The sequence below is a fragment of the Lutjanus erythropterus genome, chromosome 22 (assembly GCF_056507025.1).
Source record: "Lutjanus erythropterus isolate fLutEry1 chromosome 22, fLutEry1.hap2, whole genome shotgun sequence".
Lineage (NCBI taxonomy): Eukaryota > Metazoa > Chordata > Actinopteri > Lutjaniformes > Lutjanidae > Lutjanus > Lutjanus erythropterus.
This window is the reverse complement of record NC_139338.1, coordinates 26,630,293-26,643,347: the sequence shown is the minus strand read 5'-3', so window position 1 is coordinate 26,643,347 and position 13,055 is coordinate 26,630,293. Positions and strand designations below refer to the sequence as shown.

At 41.0% G+C, this 13,055-nt stretch overlaps 1 protein-coding gene across 1 annotated transcript in view; it reads right to left on the bottom strand.

Annotated features, from left to right (window-relative positions):
- Nucleotides 1–3,875: 3,875 nt before the first annotated feature.
- prkcq (protein kinase C, theta) overlaps nucleotides 3,876–13,055 on the bottom strand; it is a 33,252-nt gene continuing 24,072 nt past the window's right edge. Inside the window, exons 5-18 of the mRNA XM_084710629.1 lie at nucleotides 11,892–12,072; nucleotides 11,769–11,800; nucleotides 11,592–11,677; nucleotides 10,545–10,674; nucleotides 8,269–8,378; nucleotides 7,709–7,838; nucleotides 7,426–7,598; nucleotides 6,725–6,898; nucleotides 6,550–6,641; nucleotides 5,958–6,020; nucleotides 5,727–5,865; nucleotides 5,230–5,418; nucleotides 4,938–5,066; nucleotides 3,876–4,414 (exon numbers count right to left, since the gene is read on the bottom strand). Of these exons, the coding sequence (XP_084566755.1) occupies nucleotides 4,256–4,414; nucleotides 4,938–5,066; nucleotides 5,230–5,418; nucleotides 5,727–5,865; nucleotides 5,958–6,020; nucleotides 6,550–6,641; nucleotides 6,725–6,898; nucleotides 7,426–7,598; nucleotides 7,709–7,838; nucleotides 8,269–8,378; nucleotides 10,545–10,674; nucleotides 11,592–11,677; nucleotides 11,769–11,800; nucleotides 11,892–12,072 (1,787 nt within the window). The 3' untranslated portion in view covers nucleotides 3,876–4,255. The remainder of the gene's footprint in view (nucleotides 4,415–4,937; nucleotides 5,067–5,229; nucleotides 5,419–5,726; nucleotides 5,866–5,957; nucleotides 6,021–6,549; nucleotides 6,642–6,724; nucleotides 6,899–7,425; nucleotides 7,599–7,708; nucleotides 7,839–8,268; nucleotides 8,379–10,544; nucleotides 10,675–11,591; nucleotides 11,678–11,768; nucleotides 11,801–11,891; nucleotides 12,073–13,055) is intronic.

Below are 13,055 nucleotides of genomic sequence, written 5' to 3'. Positions count from 1 at the left end.
CATGAACAAAAACGTAGAACAGAAGGGAGGGAAATTATTCTCATAGACCTCATGCAAAGTTGGTAAGAGGGCTACAACTAACGATTATTTTCTCGATTAATCAATTAGATTAAATTGTCAGAAAATAGGTGGAAAATTGGTGTTTCCCAAAACCTAAAATGAGCAGTTCGTTGCCTAGTTTCCATACTTGTTGTTTCTCCAAACTGGGGGCGTGTTGATCACCACTTCCTGCAGGAAATGCACCAACTATGGCTGAGTACCTCACACAGCCTCACTTCAAACAACTCAACAAGTGCGAAGATAATTTCTTTGTTTTTCTTCAGTGTTTCATCCATATTTGTACTGTACAGCGAAGGCAGATCTAACACGAGACTATGACAGTATCAAGCCCTTTATAGTGGCCTATGCAGGTCATTCCTGACCGTTATGAATACATGATATGAAAAAAAAAAAGATGTGAACTTTGTTTTTAGGACTCTCTAACCTGCGTTGGTTCTGGACATGTGCGTCTCTTCAGTCGTGGTTTGTAAACCTTTAGAAAAGGATCCTTCCTGGACTGAAACATGAAGAGACTCCGGCCCGGACGAACGTTTCCCTCTGGACTCATATGGACCATGTATGTGGAGACACCGTGAACCTCTTTTCCTATGAGATTTCTCGATAGCCATCCAGTTGTTTCTATGCCAAGTATTTAAAAAAAAAAAAAAAACACCTAAGAATTGCTGTAAATGAAGAACTGTGTGCGCCCGAAACGACTTCCCCCAACTTTTGATGTCCTGAAGCACTTCACATGTTTTCTGTTCCGTCTGATGGTGAAATCATTCTGTACGTGCGCACTCTCTGTCTGTAGCCTGACTGTTGAACACGAGGAATGTAAAGTCTCAGCCAATGATGAAGTAAGTGTGAATGGGAACGCTCTTCCTCTTACACCAGCCAAGTTTTGGGGTGTGAATACTGTGTAAATCTAGATATAAATGAATTTACGATCGCTGTGTTCACATAAAATAAACCTGCACAGCACTGAAAAGGAGACCTCGGTGTTGATTTCCAGTGTGTTCAGTATAAAACAACCTCACTGATGATTTTTTTTTCACCTGGAAACTTTCCACAGACCTTCTCACCGGGATTTAAATGAAATCCAGTCGGGTAGGTACAAGAAAATAATGCCAGTATGCTGAGTCATGTCATGGAGAAACAACGTTAAGCAGCTGCAGCAAAACACAGTGCTTCATTGTTTTTACATTCTGAGACTTTTGTATTTTTCCAAGTTGCTTCATTTGTATTTCAGCCAAAAAAAAGATTGTAGCTGCACGGAATCCCAAACTTTTCCATGCCAAGGCCCTTTAATACCATTAGCTTTTGGCCTGGCTGTCTTTTTGTAAGGCGTCTTTCAGGAGCCAGGAGTTCCCCTGGTGTTCCACGAGCCAAAAGCAAATGCATTGTATTGTTAAGATGCAAAAATGTACTAAAACTGCAAGTTCCCTTATCTGACTGACCTCTTGCATTAAGTGTCACTCTGTCTGCCACACTTGGATGTGGGTGAGAAATCTTCATAACCAAAGTCAAATTCTTTATTTATTAGCGGTTAACAAATTACAACAAAGACTAAAGTTAATTGTGATGTTTAATTTAGGGCTGCAGCGTTTCTGAAAGTTCCGCCTGAATGTCTCATTTAGTCAGTCCAAAACCCAAAGATAGTCAGTTTAATATGATAATTAACAAAGAAAAGAGGGGAATCTCCTTATATAAGATGCTGAAAACATGCATGAAGCCACGTAGCCACTTTGCTTTGATACAAGTGATGAAACCAGCATGGACCGACTCCAACCCTCCACTGAACCTCACAGTCGCCTGGACTCTCCAGAAAATCACACAGAAGCTTCACTCCTGAACCCTGCAGGTGGCTTTCACTCGGCCACAGGTGTGTCGCAGATGGGAGGGTTTGGACTTCACGCTGAATGAAGAATTAATGGCTGAAAGTTTCTTGAAAATCATGAATCTGTTCAGAACCAAAGAATTTTTAGGATGAAGAAGTTTAGAAAGTTTAGAAAGCAAAAAACTCCGAACATGATTTTCATGGCAACAAGAAGTCATGATAATAATATTAACTATGGAAAATCTGAAAAAAAAAAAAAATCAAATAAAATAATACCATCATTTAAATTCATCTTTAATTTTGTATATTGTGCATTTTGTCTCATTTTTGGTGAGTTAATTACACTCAAAATATGCAACATTTTGAGTTTAATAGTTACTTCCTGTTTTATTTTGGTATCTTTCCTTGCATGCTGCTGTTGTTTGTACTTCCTGTCTTTGTTTTGCAGCTCTTTTTTCACCTGTTCTTGATTGTTCTCACCTGTGTCTTGTTAGCCTGGTTTGTCCTTGTCTCATGGTGACGTCTCCTCAGTTTTCCCTGCAGCTCTTCCACCAGTGTTTATTCACTATTTCCTCCCTCATACTTCAGTTGAGGACTCTCCCTGCCTTAACGTTCATGTAAGCCTTTTGTATTGATTTTTTTCCAGTTCATTAAATACGATCCTGTTGGATCCAAACCTGTAAATTTATGAACTATGACAAGATATTACCTCTGGTTGTTTTTAGCACACAGTGGGCAAAGTTACAAATCTCTAAGCAGATCTGCTTAATGGAGTTTTTGCATGAACATAAAGTGATAAAGCATCTTTATTTAATACAGAGAAACATCCACCAGGGGGCGTAGTGAGGTGCTGATCACTGGAAGTACACTTGAAAGTATGAAAACTTGTTGTGCTTTTCTCCTAAGATGATTTTCTGCTGTTCATCCTGAAGACACGCTGACCCTTTTCTTCAAGATCAACAAAGAAAACTCAACTTTTTTCTCCTCCTTTCAAAAGCAACTTTCTCAGGTATGTTTTCTGGATTTCTTTGTACATTTCTTTGACTTAAAGAAAATATATTTTGCAGGCAAAATTAAGTGGAAAAACTGTTTCCACCTCCACTCTCTCGGTGTGTGTGAGCAAAAGTTCAAAAAACAGACAGCAGCCTTAAAAAAAACACACATTTTATTGTACATGATTCACAATAAAATCTACAGTCTGCAGGGATCTACAGTACCTGATCAAAAAAAAAAAAAATTACAGCATCAATAAAACTCCTGAGGTACGATAAGAAAACACACGTAAACAAAAACCCTGTCATTGACCTCTGCTACACATTAACAGATCTACACCCAGCTGACGGTGCAGCGTATCAACAGAATTACATTACATTTATTTACACAACTAAGTTTTTTAACATCTGTACCTGACGTGCAGGTAAAAGACTCATTAGGCTTTGGACATAAAACATTAACAGATTTAATGTGGTCTAAACAAAATTTCTCAGTTTGCTTTACTTGAAGAAGTGAACTTCATAAAGTATTATGAGGCACCATAAGTTAATTATAATACATTTTCTATTGATAAACACATCCTGATCAGCACAAAGACAAGTTAAGGAGTTAAATACTTTAAGGGGAATTCTACAGATAATTAATTATTTGCTTTGAAACGGAAGGAATTTCCTATATTTCTCAAAAAGCTATGGTTAACACCGAGAAAGACTAAAGCCACGACTGTACATATTTAACAAATTATTAGTGTGGCATCATAATGGACTAACGGGATTTTTTATGTAAAGAGTCTTAGTAGATCATCTTTGTATGGAAGTCAATTTCTGCAAATGTGATGATGAAAAGCTCCTATAAGTCATAATCACTTTATGATTAAGTCATTGCTAAATCATTATTTTGAGATACTAACTCTTTTCTGATATACTAAGTCATTGCTAAGTCATTTTGAGATAATCATTTTTCCTTTCTTTTCTTTCATTTTTTTCATTTCTCATCAGTATTTTGAGAAATTACTTACAGGATTATTTTTTTCATCACTTTGGTGGAAATGTGCTTCCATATATTTGCCTCTTTGTCTGAGTGCAAACAGTTTTTAGATTTTTGTGGATATTTCTGGAATAGAGATAAAATGGATAGAGACAGAAAAGTCATGTGACACGGGTCCCGTCACAGTTGCGTTGTATGTGCCTTACACTGAGGACATCCCCCTTAGTGGTTCTCATCATGTTTATGGATACAGTTGAGTTTTGTGACATTCACGGTCTAAAGTCTCTGCAGTTTGATTCAGTTACAGTAAGTTAAGTGCTGGTTGTGACTGAGCGGCGTGTTCGTTCGTTTGTAGGTAGGTAGGTAGGTAGGTAGTAGGTTGCTGGTCTGGTCAGGTGGTCAGCGTGCTGTGATGCGAGCCATCCCCGGGTTGACGAAGGAGAAGTTTCTAAACATCGTCTGGTCGACGCTGTTGATGAGCGTCCGGTCGGCACACGACAGCCGCGGCTTCTCGTTGATGAACTCTTTGTCGAAGTTACTGCAGTCACTGGGCGACGACTGTGAGGGTGGAAGGGAAAATAATAACAGAATGACACACTGTATGATGATTAAGAGACAATATTTTCACTGCTTTATGTTGCCTTTTACAACAAGAAACTGCCAATATATAAGCCAAATATCGCTTTTTCTAAACCATCCAAACTCCTTTAACAAAAACGGCAGTTTTACCTCACAGGACACAGTTGTTGCAGCTGTCAGAATTAGTCAAGTAAAAAAAACTTCTGTCAGTAATCGTCATCAAATTATGTCAGACAGAAATGAACAAATGTTTTCCATATCGAATAATCTGCCAGTCATTGTCTTATTAATTGTTTGGTCTCTAAAATGTCAGAAAATAGTGAACAACTGTCCAGAACTCAAAGATATTAAGTTACATATCACAGACGACAAAGAAAAGCAGCACATCTTCACATTTTAGGAGGTGGAACAAGACATGTTTTGCTCAAAAATGACCCAAACTCTTTATCGCAGCGACTTTTCATTTAGATGAAAATGTGCATCAGCTGTGACTGTCACTCACTAAAGTCGGCCTGAAGGGTGGCGCCACCTGCCGGTCTTCCAGGGCGCTCCAGTCGGTGCTGCTGAAGAAGCTGTGCTGCCTGATGTTTCCTTTCACTCCCAGACGCTCCTCAGGCTCCCTCACAAACAGCTGCAGCACAAACACCACAGGTCACAAACTGGACGTAACTGCTTTAAAAATGCTGCACAAACAGGTTATTCTTTCCATCGTGGCTGGCTATAAACCTTCAAAATAAGTTCAGTTCCCATAATGCCCCTGAACTACAACCACGGAGACAAACGCAGTGCCTGACCTTGACCAAGATGTCTTTGGCGTCTTTGGTGAGCCAGCGGGGGTAAACGGGGTTGTCCGTTCGTATTGACTGAAACAGCTCCTCTTCGTCACGGCCGTGGAACGGAGACTGGCCGATCAGCATCTCGTACAGCAGCACGCCAAACGACCACCAGTCCACCGAGCTGTTGTACTTCTGACCCAGCAGGATCTGATGACAAACATAATCACACACATAAAAACATAAAACAGTCAGGACAAAGTCATTTGAAGATCAGGGATGTCGTATTGTAGTCATGGTTGCAGCTGTGCAGCAGTAAAAGAAGCCAAAATACCAAGTTTGTAGGGAGTTTCATGAATGAACAGTCTAATTTAGAGGCGCACTTCAGCCTCTTGTGGCGGAAATGAGTATTACAACAACAGTAACATAATTTTTTCCACCTCTTTCACAGATAAAAACGAAAACTAAGGAACTTAGATGATCCTGGCAATCTTATTTTAACTTGCATGCGTGGTCACCTCAGGAGCGATGTAGTCGGGCGTCCCGCAGAAGGTGGACGTCCGCGACTCGTCCTGCATGTTCTCCTTACACATGCCGAAGTCTGCGATCTTTATGTGACCCTCAGAGTCCAGCAGCACGTTGTCCAGCTTCAGATCCCTGCAGGGGACACAGAAAGTTCTCGGTTTGGCCTCTTGTTTCTTGTTCATAGTTAGTTTCAGTTCTGTTTCTGGTCTGTAGTTTGACTCTACCTGTAAATGATTCCTTTAGAGTGCAGGAACTGGAGGCCACAGATGATCTCAGCTGCGTAGAACCTGAAGACAGACACAAATAACGAGGAAGAAAAAGATTAGTAGTGAGAAGGACAAAACAGTGCAGTTGTGTACCTTCAACTATTCAGCACATTGAGCTGCATTTTCACCCAATTTTAGTTCCAGGAACTACTTTTCAAGGAACTAAAAGATTCCTGCAGCCCATTTCAAAGGACTTGAAGTTTCCTTTGGTGCATTTTAAGGGACTAAAAGATTCCTTCGGCCTGTTCTAAGGGACTAAAAGATTCCTGCAGCCTGTTTTAAGGGACTAGCTCCATGTTGTTTCCACCGTGGTCTAAAAACTAGTGTGAAGTTTAGTCAGCTGAACTATGAAAAAGTGGTTGCATGCAATGATACAAAATATTTTTGGAAAAGTACTATCCCCCTGAGTTAGAGACCCTGGAACTTAATTTAGAACCTGGTTTGTGTGGTGGAAACACATCGAGTTCCTCCAAATGTTTCTAGTCCTTAGGAAAGTTCCTGCGGTGGAAACACGGCTTTGGCTCTTGTGTCTTTTGATGAGGATACATACGTGGCTCTGTGCAGGTCAAACTTGTGGCAGTTCTGGATGTGGAACATGAGATCTCCTCCATTCAGATACTCCATCACAAAGAACAGGTTCTCCTGGACACAAACACGCAGTGAGGTCAGGGCTCAGAGTGAACGCCCACAGGCAGACGGGCTCAGAGCGTACGTGTGGTTATTACCTTTGTCTGGAAGGTGCAGTAAAGGTGTGTGAGGAACGGGTTTTCCCAGGCTAAAGAGAGGACCCTCCTCTCCACCATGGTGCACTCCACGTCATCATCCATCAGCACCACGTCCTTTTTCAGAGCCTTCACTGCAAAGAACTGCCCACTCTTTTTCAGCTCGGCCAAAAACACCTGGAAACAAAAGCACAAACAAAACTTACTGCGGCTGGACACTTCATATGTTCTTTGCATTTTCACTCCTCTTTTCTCATGCAGAAACTTTCCTTTTACCATCAACTTCTAAACATCAAGACTCTGTGGTTTTCTGTCTGAACTGGCTGCACAGACAGGTGTGACCACAAGACAAACAATGAGCTGTATGAGAACTTTATGCTGACGAGAATGATCAAAAAATCAAAGATGATGAACTGATGGAAAAAAGTCTTTCTCTGAAGGTGTTCTCTCTCTCACACAAAATAGTTGCCTGAAAAATCGAAAGTCACCCAGAGGGATTTCGTTGCAGCTCAGTTTCGCTTTTGCCATTTCAAAAAAATGTAGTTTCCATAAAAACATAGGAAAATATGGTCCAAGTTGTAAAATACCAAAGCTACCCTTTAATGTTCTTTGTGCTGCATTCAATATTTTAATCATGTTTTGCTCTGTTCTGGTGTAAATCCTGTTCTGTGCTTTTCTTCTTTGAATCAGATCTCCCCCTGTACCTTTCCGAAGCTGCCTTTCCCGAGCATCTTGTGCAGGACAAAGTCATCGATGATGAATTTGGGTTGGTGATCTTTTCTGGGAACGGCGTACAGAGGCTCCTCATCTTCTGCCTGCACCTCAGTGATCGTCCTGCAGCCGTCCGTCGGTCCGTCCCACGAAACACCCTGAACCTCTGCAGGACGAGGCAGGTGAGACAGCAAGAATTAGAAACAGATGCATGATATTAGAAAAAAAACTATATGAGAAGCTCAGTGAGACTGAAGGTTTTAGAGGTTTATGTACCTTTGTTTGCAGGAGCAGCTGAGGCTGGTACGCTTGGTACTAACCCAGATGGAGCTCGGACCATCCCCGGCTGGGCGACACTGACCGGACCTTCTCGACCGATGATGTCCGTTTCTCTGGTGCTCCTGGCCTGAAGACAAAAGGTAGGAGCAGCTTCAGACTGAGGGTTCGGGGATTTAATACGTTTATTTTGTTGGCCTTTTTCTGCCGAAACAGTTATATTAATTTATCAAATAATGTAAAGCAAGTATGACAGCATAACACACAATATAAATACGGTAAAAACATGCATACACAGGAAAAAGGTAATATCTCCAAAACTCTGCAACTCGCACCAGAAGACTCTAGATGTCTAAATAGCAGTACAGGCTAGGGGAAAATTTTGTTTTTCATTGGAGGTGAACTGTCCCTTTAAAATCCTTCACCAGGAAAAAAAAACGTTAAACCCTCTGAAACGTTTTGTTAAGAGGGGGGGAAACTGCACCGTATCAAAGCTGAAAGCACGTTGCACGACGGCACATTTAACATTTTTGAAAGGACGGAGGATCTGTTGGTCCGACCTGCTGTTGGCTCTCGATGATGGCCAGGGCTTCAGCCATCAGTTTCTGGTTGACCCCGCAGAGGTTGGCTACTTTCTTCTGGCATTTATGATGGACGTTCATGCTGCATTCTGCACAGAAAACACAGTTTATCATGTCATGTGATTCGAAATATGTCATTTGAGAACACAGACCACATGAAAAATAGTTTTATGTTACTTAATTATTAGTTTACCTTAATTAATTCTTGCATACAAGTTTTGTTTTTGCAAAAAGCATGAATGAAACTACAACTAGCATGTCATTATACATCTCTGTGTTGTAAAATGATCAATAAATTAACCTCGTACCCTTTATCTGTAATGCACATCACTGATTGCACCTCAGTGTGTCTTCATATGTAATTTGTGATGCAGCAGTGCTGTGGAAAGGGGATGTGGCAGCTGTGTGTGCATACAAGATAAAACATTGCTTCATTTGTTTACGGCGAAAAGAACGTTTTTTCTTAGATTTTTTTTCTTTTGTGGTTGCATGTTTTCTTCACATGGAATACGCACCCAAAACATCACGTACACCCAAATTCGATACATCAGACAATATACTGTCTCCTGAAGCCTCGTACACAGTGACTGCATCAGTGTTTTGGTTTCTATTGGAATTTGATTAATTTCACATGGACCACTGAATCTTCCAGCTGCTGCAGCAGCTGCATGTTCCTGATGGGAAATGTTGAAGTATCTGCTGTTGTGACAGCTGCTGGAAGCGTCTCATGTCGTTGTGGACTAAATTATTGTTGCTGTTGGTGAATCAGAGAGACTTAATGTTCATATAAGGGGTGAGAAAACATTCCTCACACTTAACGTTTCATAAACCCTCATCTAAATCTGCTGACCTCTGTATGTCCTCTGCCTCTGTCTCACACATGTTCCTCTGTGGTTTCTGTCTTTGTTCCATAATAAAGTTTATTTTTCTTTAAGTTTTTCCATATCTGAGCCGAGGCTGTAACAGCAGAGGGTGTTGATTGTGTGCTGCATGCAGACTGTAAAACTCTTTGAGGCATATTCAAGTTTTCAGGTGATACCCGCCCTGCACATTTGCATCTTAGCGCTCGAGTCTGCATAAAATCTTTTTTTATTTTATTTTATTACATAGTTTACCTGTTCGCCATGTACATTTTACCTTATCATACCAAAGAATATTTGGGTAGAAGCACTTCCTGAGGTCGATTTGAATGTGCATTAGGGCTGCGCAATTGAACACTACAGCACTACAGTACTGCATTATTATGCTGTTTTCCTTTGCACTTGGCCACATTGAGATTTTATTGCAATTGCAATTAGTTGTGCAGCCCTAATGAACACACATGTGGACACACAAATCACAAGAAAACCTCAGTGGACTCGTGGTATGAACTCTGACGAAGGCTTGTGCCAAAATGCATCAGTTTGTTTTTGAAGCTCTCATGAAATCAGAATTGATGTTTTAGTGTTTTTATCAAATATATGTAGCACTATACATCACCTATACCCCAGTATTTGGCCCAACAGTGACGTTTTTTTCTGTAGAAATTCTCTGTTATTTTAACGGCATTTCAGAACTCGTCTTTACCTGGAAAATGGTTAAAAACTGTTGATGACTCATCCTGTGGTCGGGGGCGTTCTTTAATTTGCGTCCCATGAAACTGTTTCTCATTTATGACTCCGCGGAGCGCAGAAGGAGCGGAGCGGACTGGAGTGTTTCTCAGGCCTCACTGCACAAAAGCACTTTAAACTTTAAAGCTTCATTCACTGATTTGGGTCAAACTGGATCATATTTTATGGAGAAAACGTTTTCTGGTTTCCTCTGATGTCCTCTGACTGCAGCGCTATCGGCTACTGTAAAAGTTTTCTTGTGATTTTCTTACATTATGATATATTACACTGTATATATAATTACACAGCCCACCTACAGTAAACACTCACACTTTAAATTCTTATATTATAGTTATTATATATTATATTATACTGTTATTATGACAGTTGTTTGTGGCAGTTTTTATCTAATGACAGTTTCCTGCAGCTATCCCAGTTGTATTAGTCTTTATTAGTGTTTAAGATCAGCTATACTGATACGCAAAATCCAAAAACGTTAATGAAGTTCTGCATGAACAAGGCAAAAGTTTCTTTTAGGCTCGCTGCGTTTAATGTCTTAATATAAATAAACAAGGTCTAGCTCAAACCCTGTGAGACATAAGTCCAGTTTCTGAACATAACAAGATGAATAAAAAGCACAGAAGTCATAAAAGTCCTGCCTCTCACCCTCACATTTGAGCCCCTGCTTGGCGAGCCCCCACAGCAGAGTCCCGCAGTGTTCGCAGAACGTGGGACTTTTGTAGTTGTAGACTTTGAACCTGTGGGGCATGTCGATCTTGAATCGCTCCTTGTGGATCTGCAGCACAAACACAATTGCATCACATCGTACAGCTTTTCATGGAGGGCCACGTGCAGGTTAAAGGGATAGTTCAGATTATTCTAAGTGGGATTGTGTGGGGTGTTTGTCCACAATCCTCCGGTTTGGAGAAGCGGCAGGAGCACTGATGTAGGAAGCTAAACAATGTACGTATAAATCATCCACATACCACCCGCCTGCTCATTTTATTTTCTCCAATTTAGGTTTACAAGATGCAGAGCAGCTGAGTGTTTTCTTTAAAGATCTACTGTCATGATTTGAGAGGCATTTCTGTAGGTGAAAATAGGTCTGAAAAAAGCAGAAACCAGAAACAAGAGGGGAGGCAAGAACTACAAAATAAAACAGGAAATGACAAACAAAAACCCACAATACATGACAAGAAGCTAAACTGAAACGAGCAAATCCACTCTGGGAACTAAGTGAAACTAAACTGAGCTGAAAACAGAAAATAAAAGCTTAAACTAATGAAAAATTCGAAACTAGAATAACTCTAAGGGATCTGTTGACACCTGCTGTAGGTAATACATGCAACCACACTTAAAAAAAGTCCAAACTGTCCCTTTAAGCCTGGTAGCAGAGACACTTCCTGTATCCAGACAGTGGGTGGCAGGTCTGTCCTCTTTTACACAGTGAACTACAACATGAGGTTTTATATTCTCTTTTGTTTCGTGCATGTGAACTCAGCTGAGGAGGAAGTGAAACAAGAGCAAGGAGATAAAAGCAGCTGCAAATGAGACAAGAATGCCTGGTGTAATGATACCTCGCTGTACGATTACTAAGCATTATAACCACAAGTTTACAAATCTCTTACACACGCTGCATCAGCAAACTCTCGACTGTTTGGAAGAAAAGACTCACTGTTGCAGAGCATTTATGTGAAACGCTGACACGCTCACCATTGTTTCTTTGCTGTTGATGGCTGAACCGGTGCACTTGGCGATGACTTTGTCTATGCATTTCTTGTGAATAGCTGCGTTGCACTCTAAAAGACACAAAGGCGACAGATTTTAGACACACGGGAGAAAACGGGGAAGAGCTTCCATCACATCAGTGGAAAATAATGTGACACTCACGTCTGCACTGGTAGCCCTGCTTGTTGAGACCCCTGTGGAGGATAAAAAACAGCTGAAATGACTCATGTGAAAATGCAGAAAATGATAATTTGGTGGTCTGCGATGTGTCGGTTTGTCGCGCACCAGACGAACTCTTTGCAGACGGAGCAGAAGGTCGGTTGGGGGAAGAACGTGGCACTGAACTCGTGACACTTGACGACGTGAATCTTTGCCTGTTTGATGGCGCCTCGCCGCTGGTGGAGGGCGAACAGACCCTCTCTCTCCCGCTCAGACTCCTGGTCTCCCTCAGTCTGACCTGCAGCATCTGAAAACACGTCGCACAAACTTTATTTAAAACAGATGCAAAAGAAGTTCAGAGCTAAACTTTGTCCGGTCAGACTGACTGTTGACTGACAGGAAGATTTCACACCTAGACTTCGATTTCACACCTTTTGTGGACTGAAAAGTGTTTCTCACTAACATCAAAGTTTCACTTTGACCAAAGAGTCTCTAGCATCTCTCGTGTGTGAGTCAGACTTCTTTGTTCTGAGCTACACTTTTACTTATTGCAGTTTAACACACAAACTTTGCCCACTGTGTTGTGAAAAGAGGTGAACTTTAAACATATGACATGAACCTTAACCTTGAATTTCTCATGGCCCATCACCTGCAGCACCACACACACACTGATAGCAGCGTGCTCTGGCCTTTACAACTCTATTAACTAGAAAGACTTTTTTAGCCTAGCTTTGCATACAGACCTGAGGCAGGAGGAGATAGTTAACCTGTCTTTGTCTATAGTTCAAAAATATACCAACCAGCATCTGCAGAGCCTTATTCATGCACTTTATATGATTTGTTAAACTTCCGCATGAACAGAAATTTAGAAAAGTCGTTTCATGACTTTGGGCTCTGCACAGGCGCAATGGCAATAAACAACAACATTCAGGACGCTTTACAGAGTCAGTGGATGCTTTTCATTACGCTGAATTCTGCCTCCGCGCCTCCTCGCTCCTGGGTCGACCCAGAAGTTGTTTCCCCTCCACCATCATGAAGGATCTTTCAATTCCTTAAATGCACCTGGAGGAGCTCAGAGCGAGGACACACCGCTGTATCCTATACAGAAGTCTTTTATCAAGAGGACTGATGTTGATTGGACAGTTTTGGGGATTGTCAGATAACAATAATGCATCAGTAAGAATACTGCTACTAATCAGCTATTTTAAACTTTTTGCTGATCTAAATGAATACTGTCACGGGTTGAAATTGTTCTTAAATATTGTTTAATGCGTTTTGTCCCATCCAACC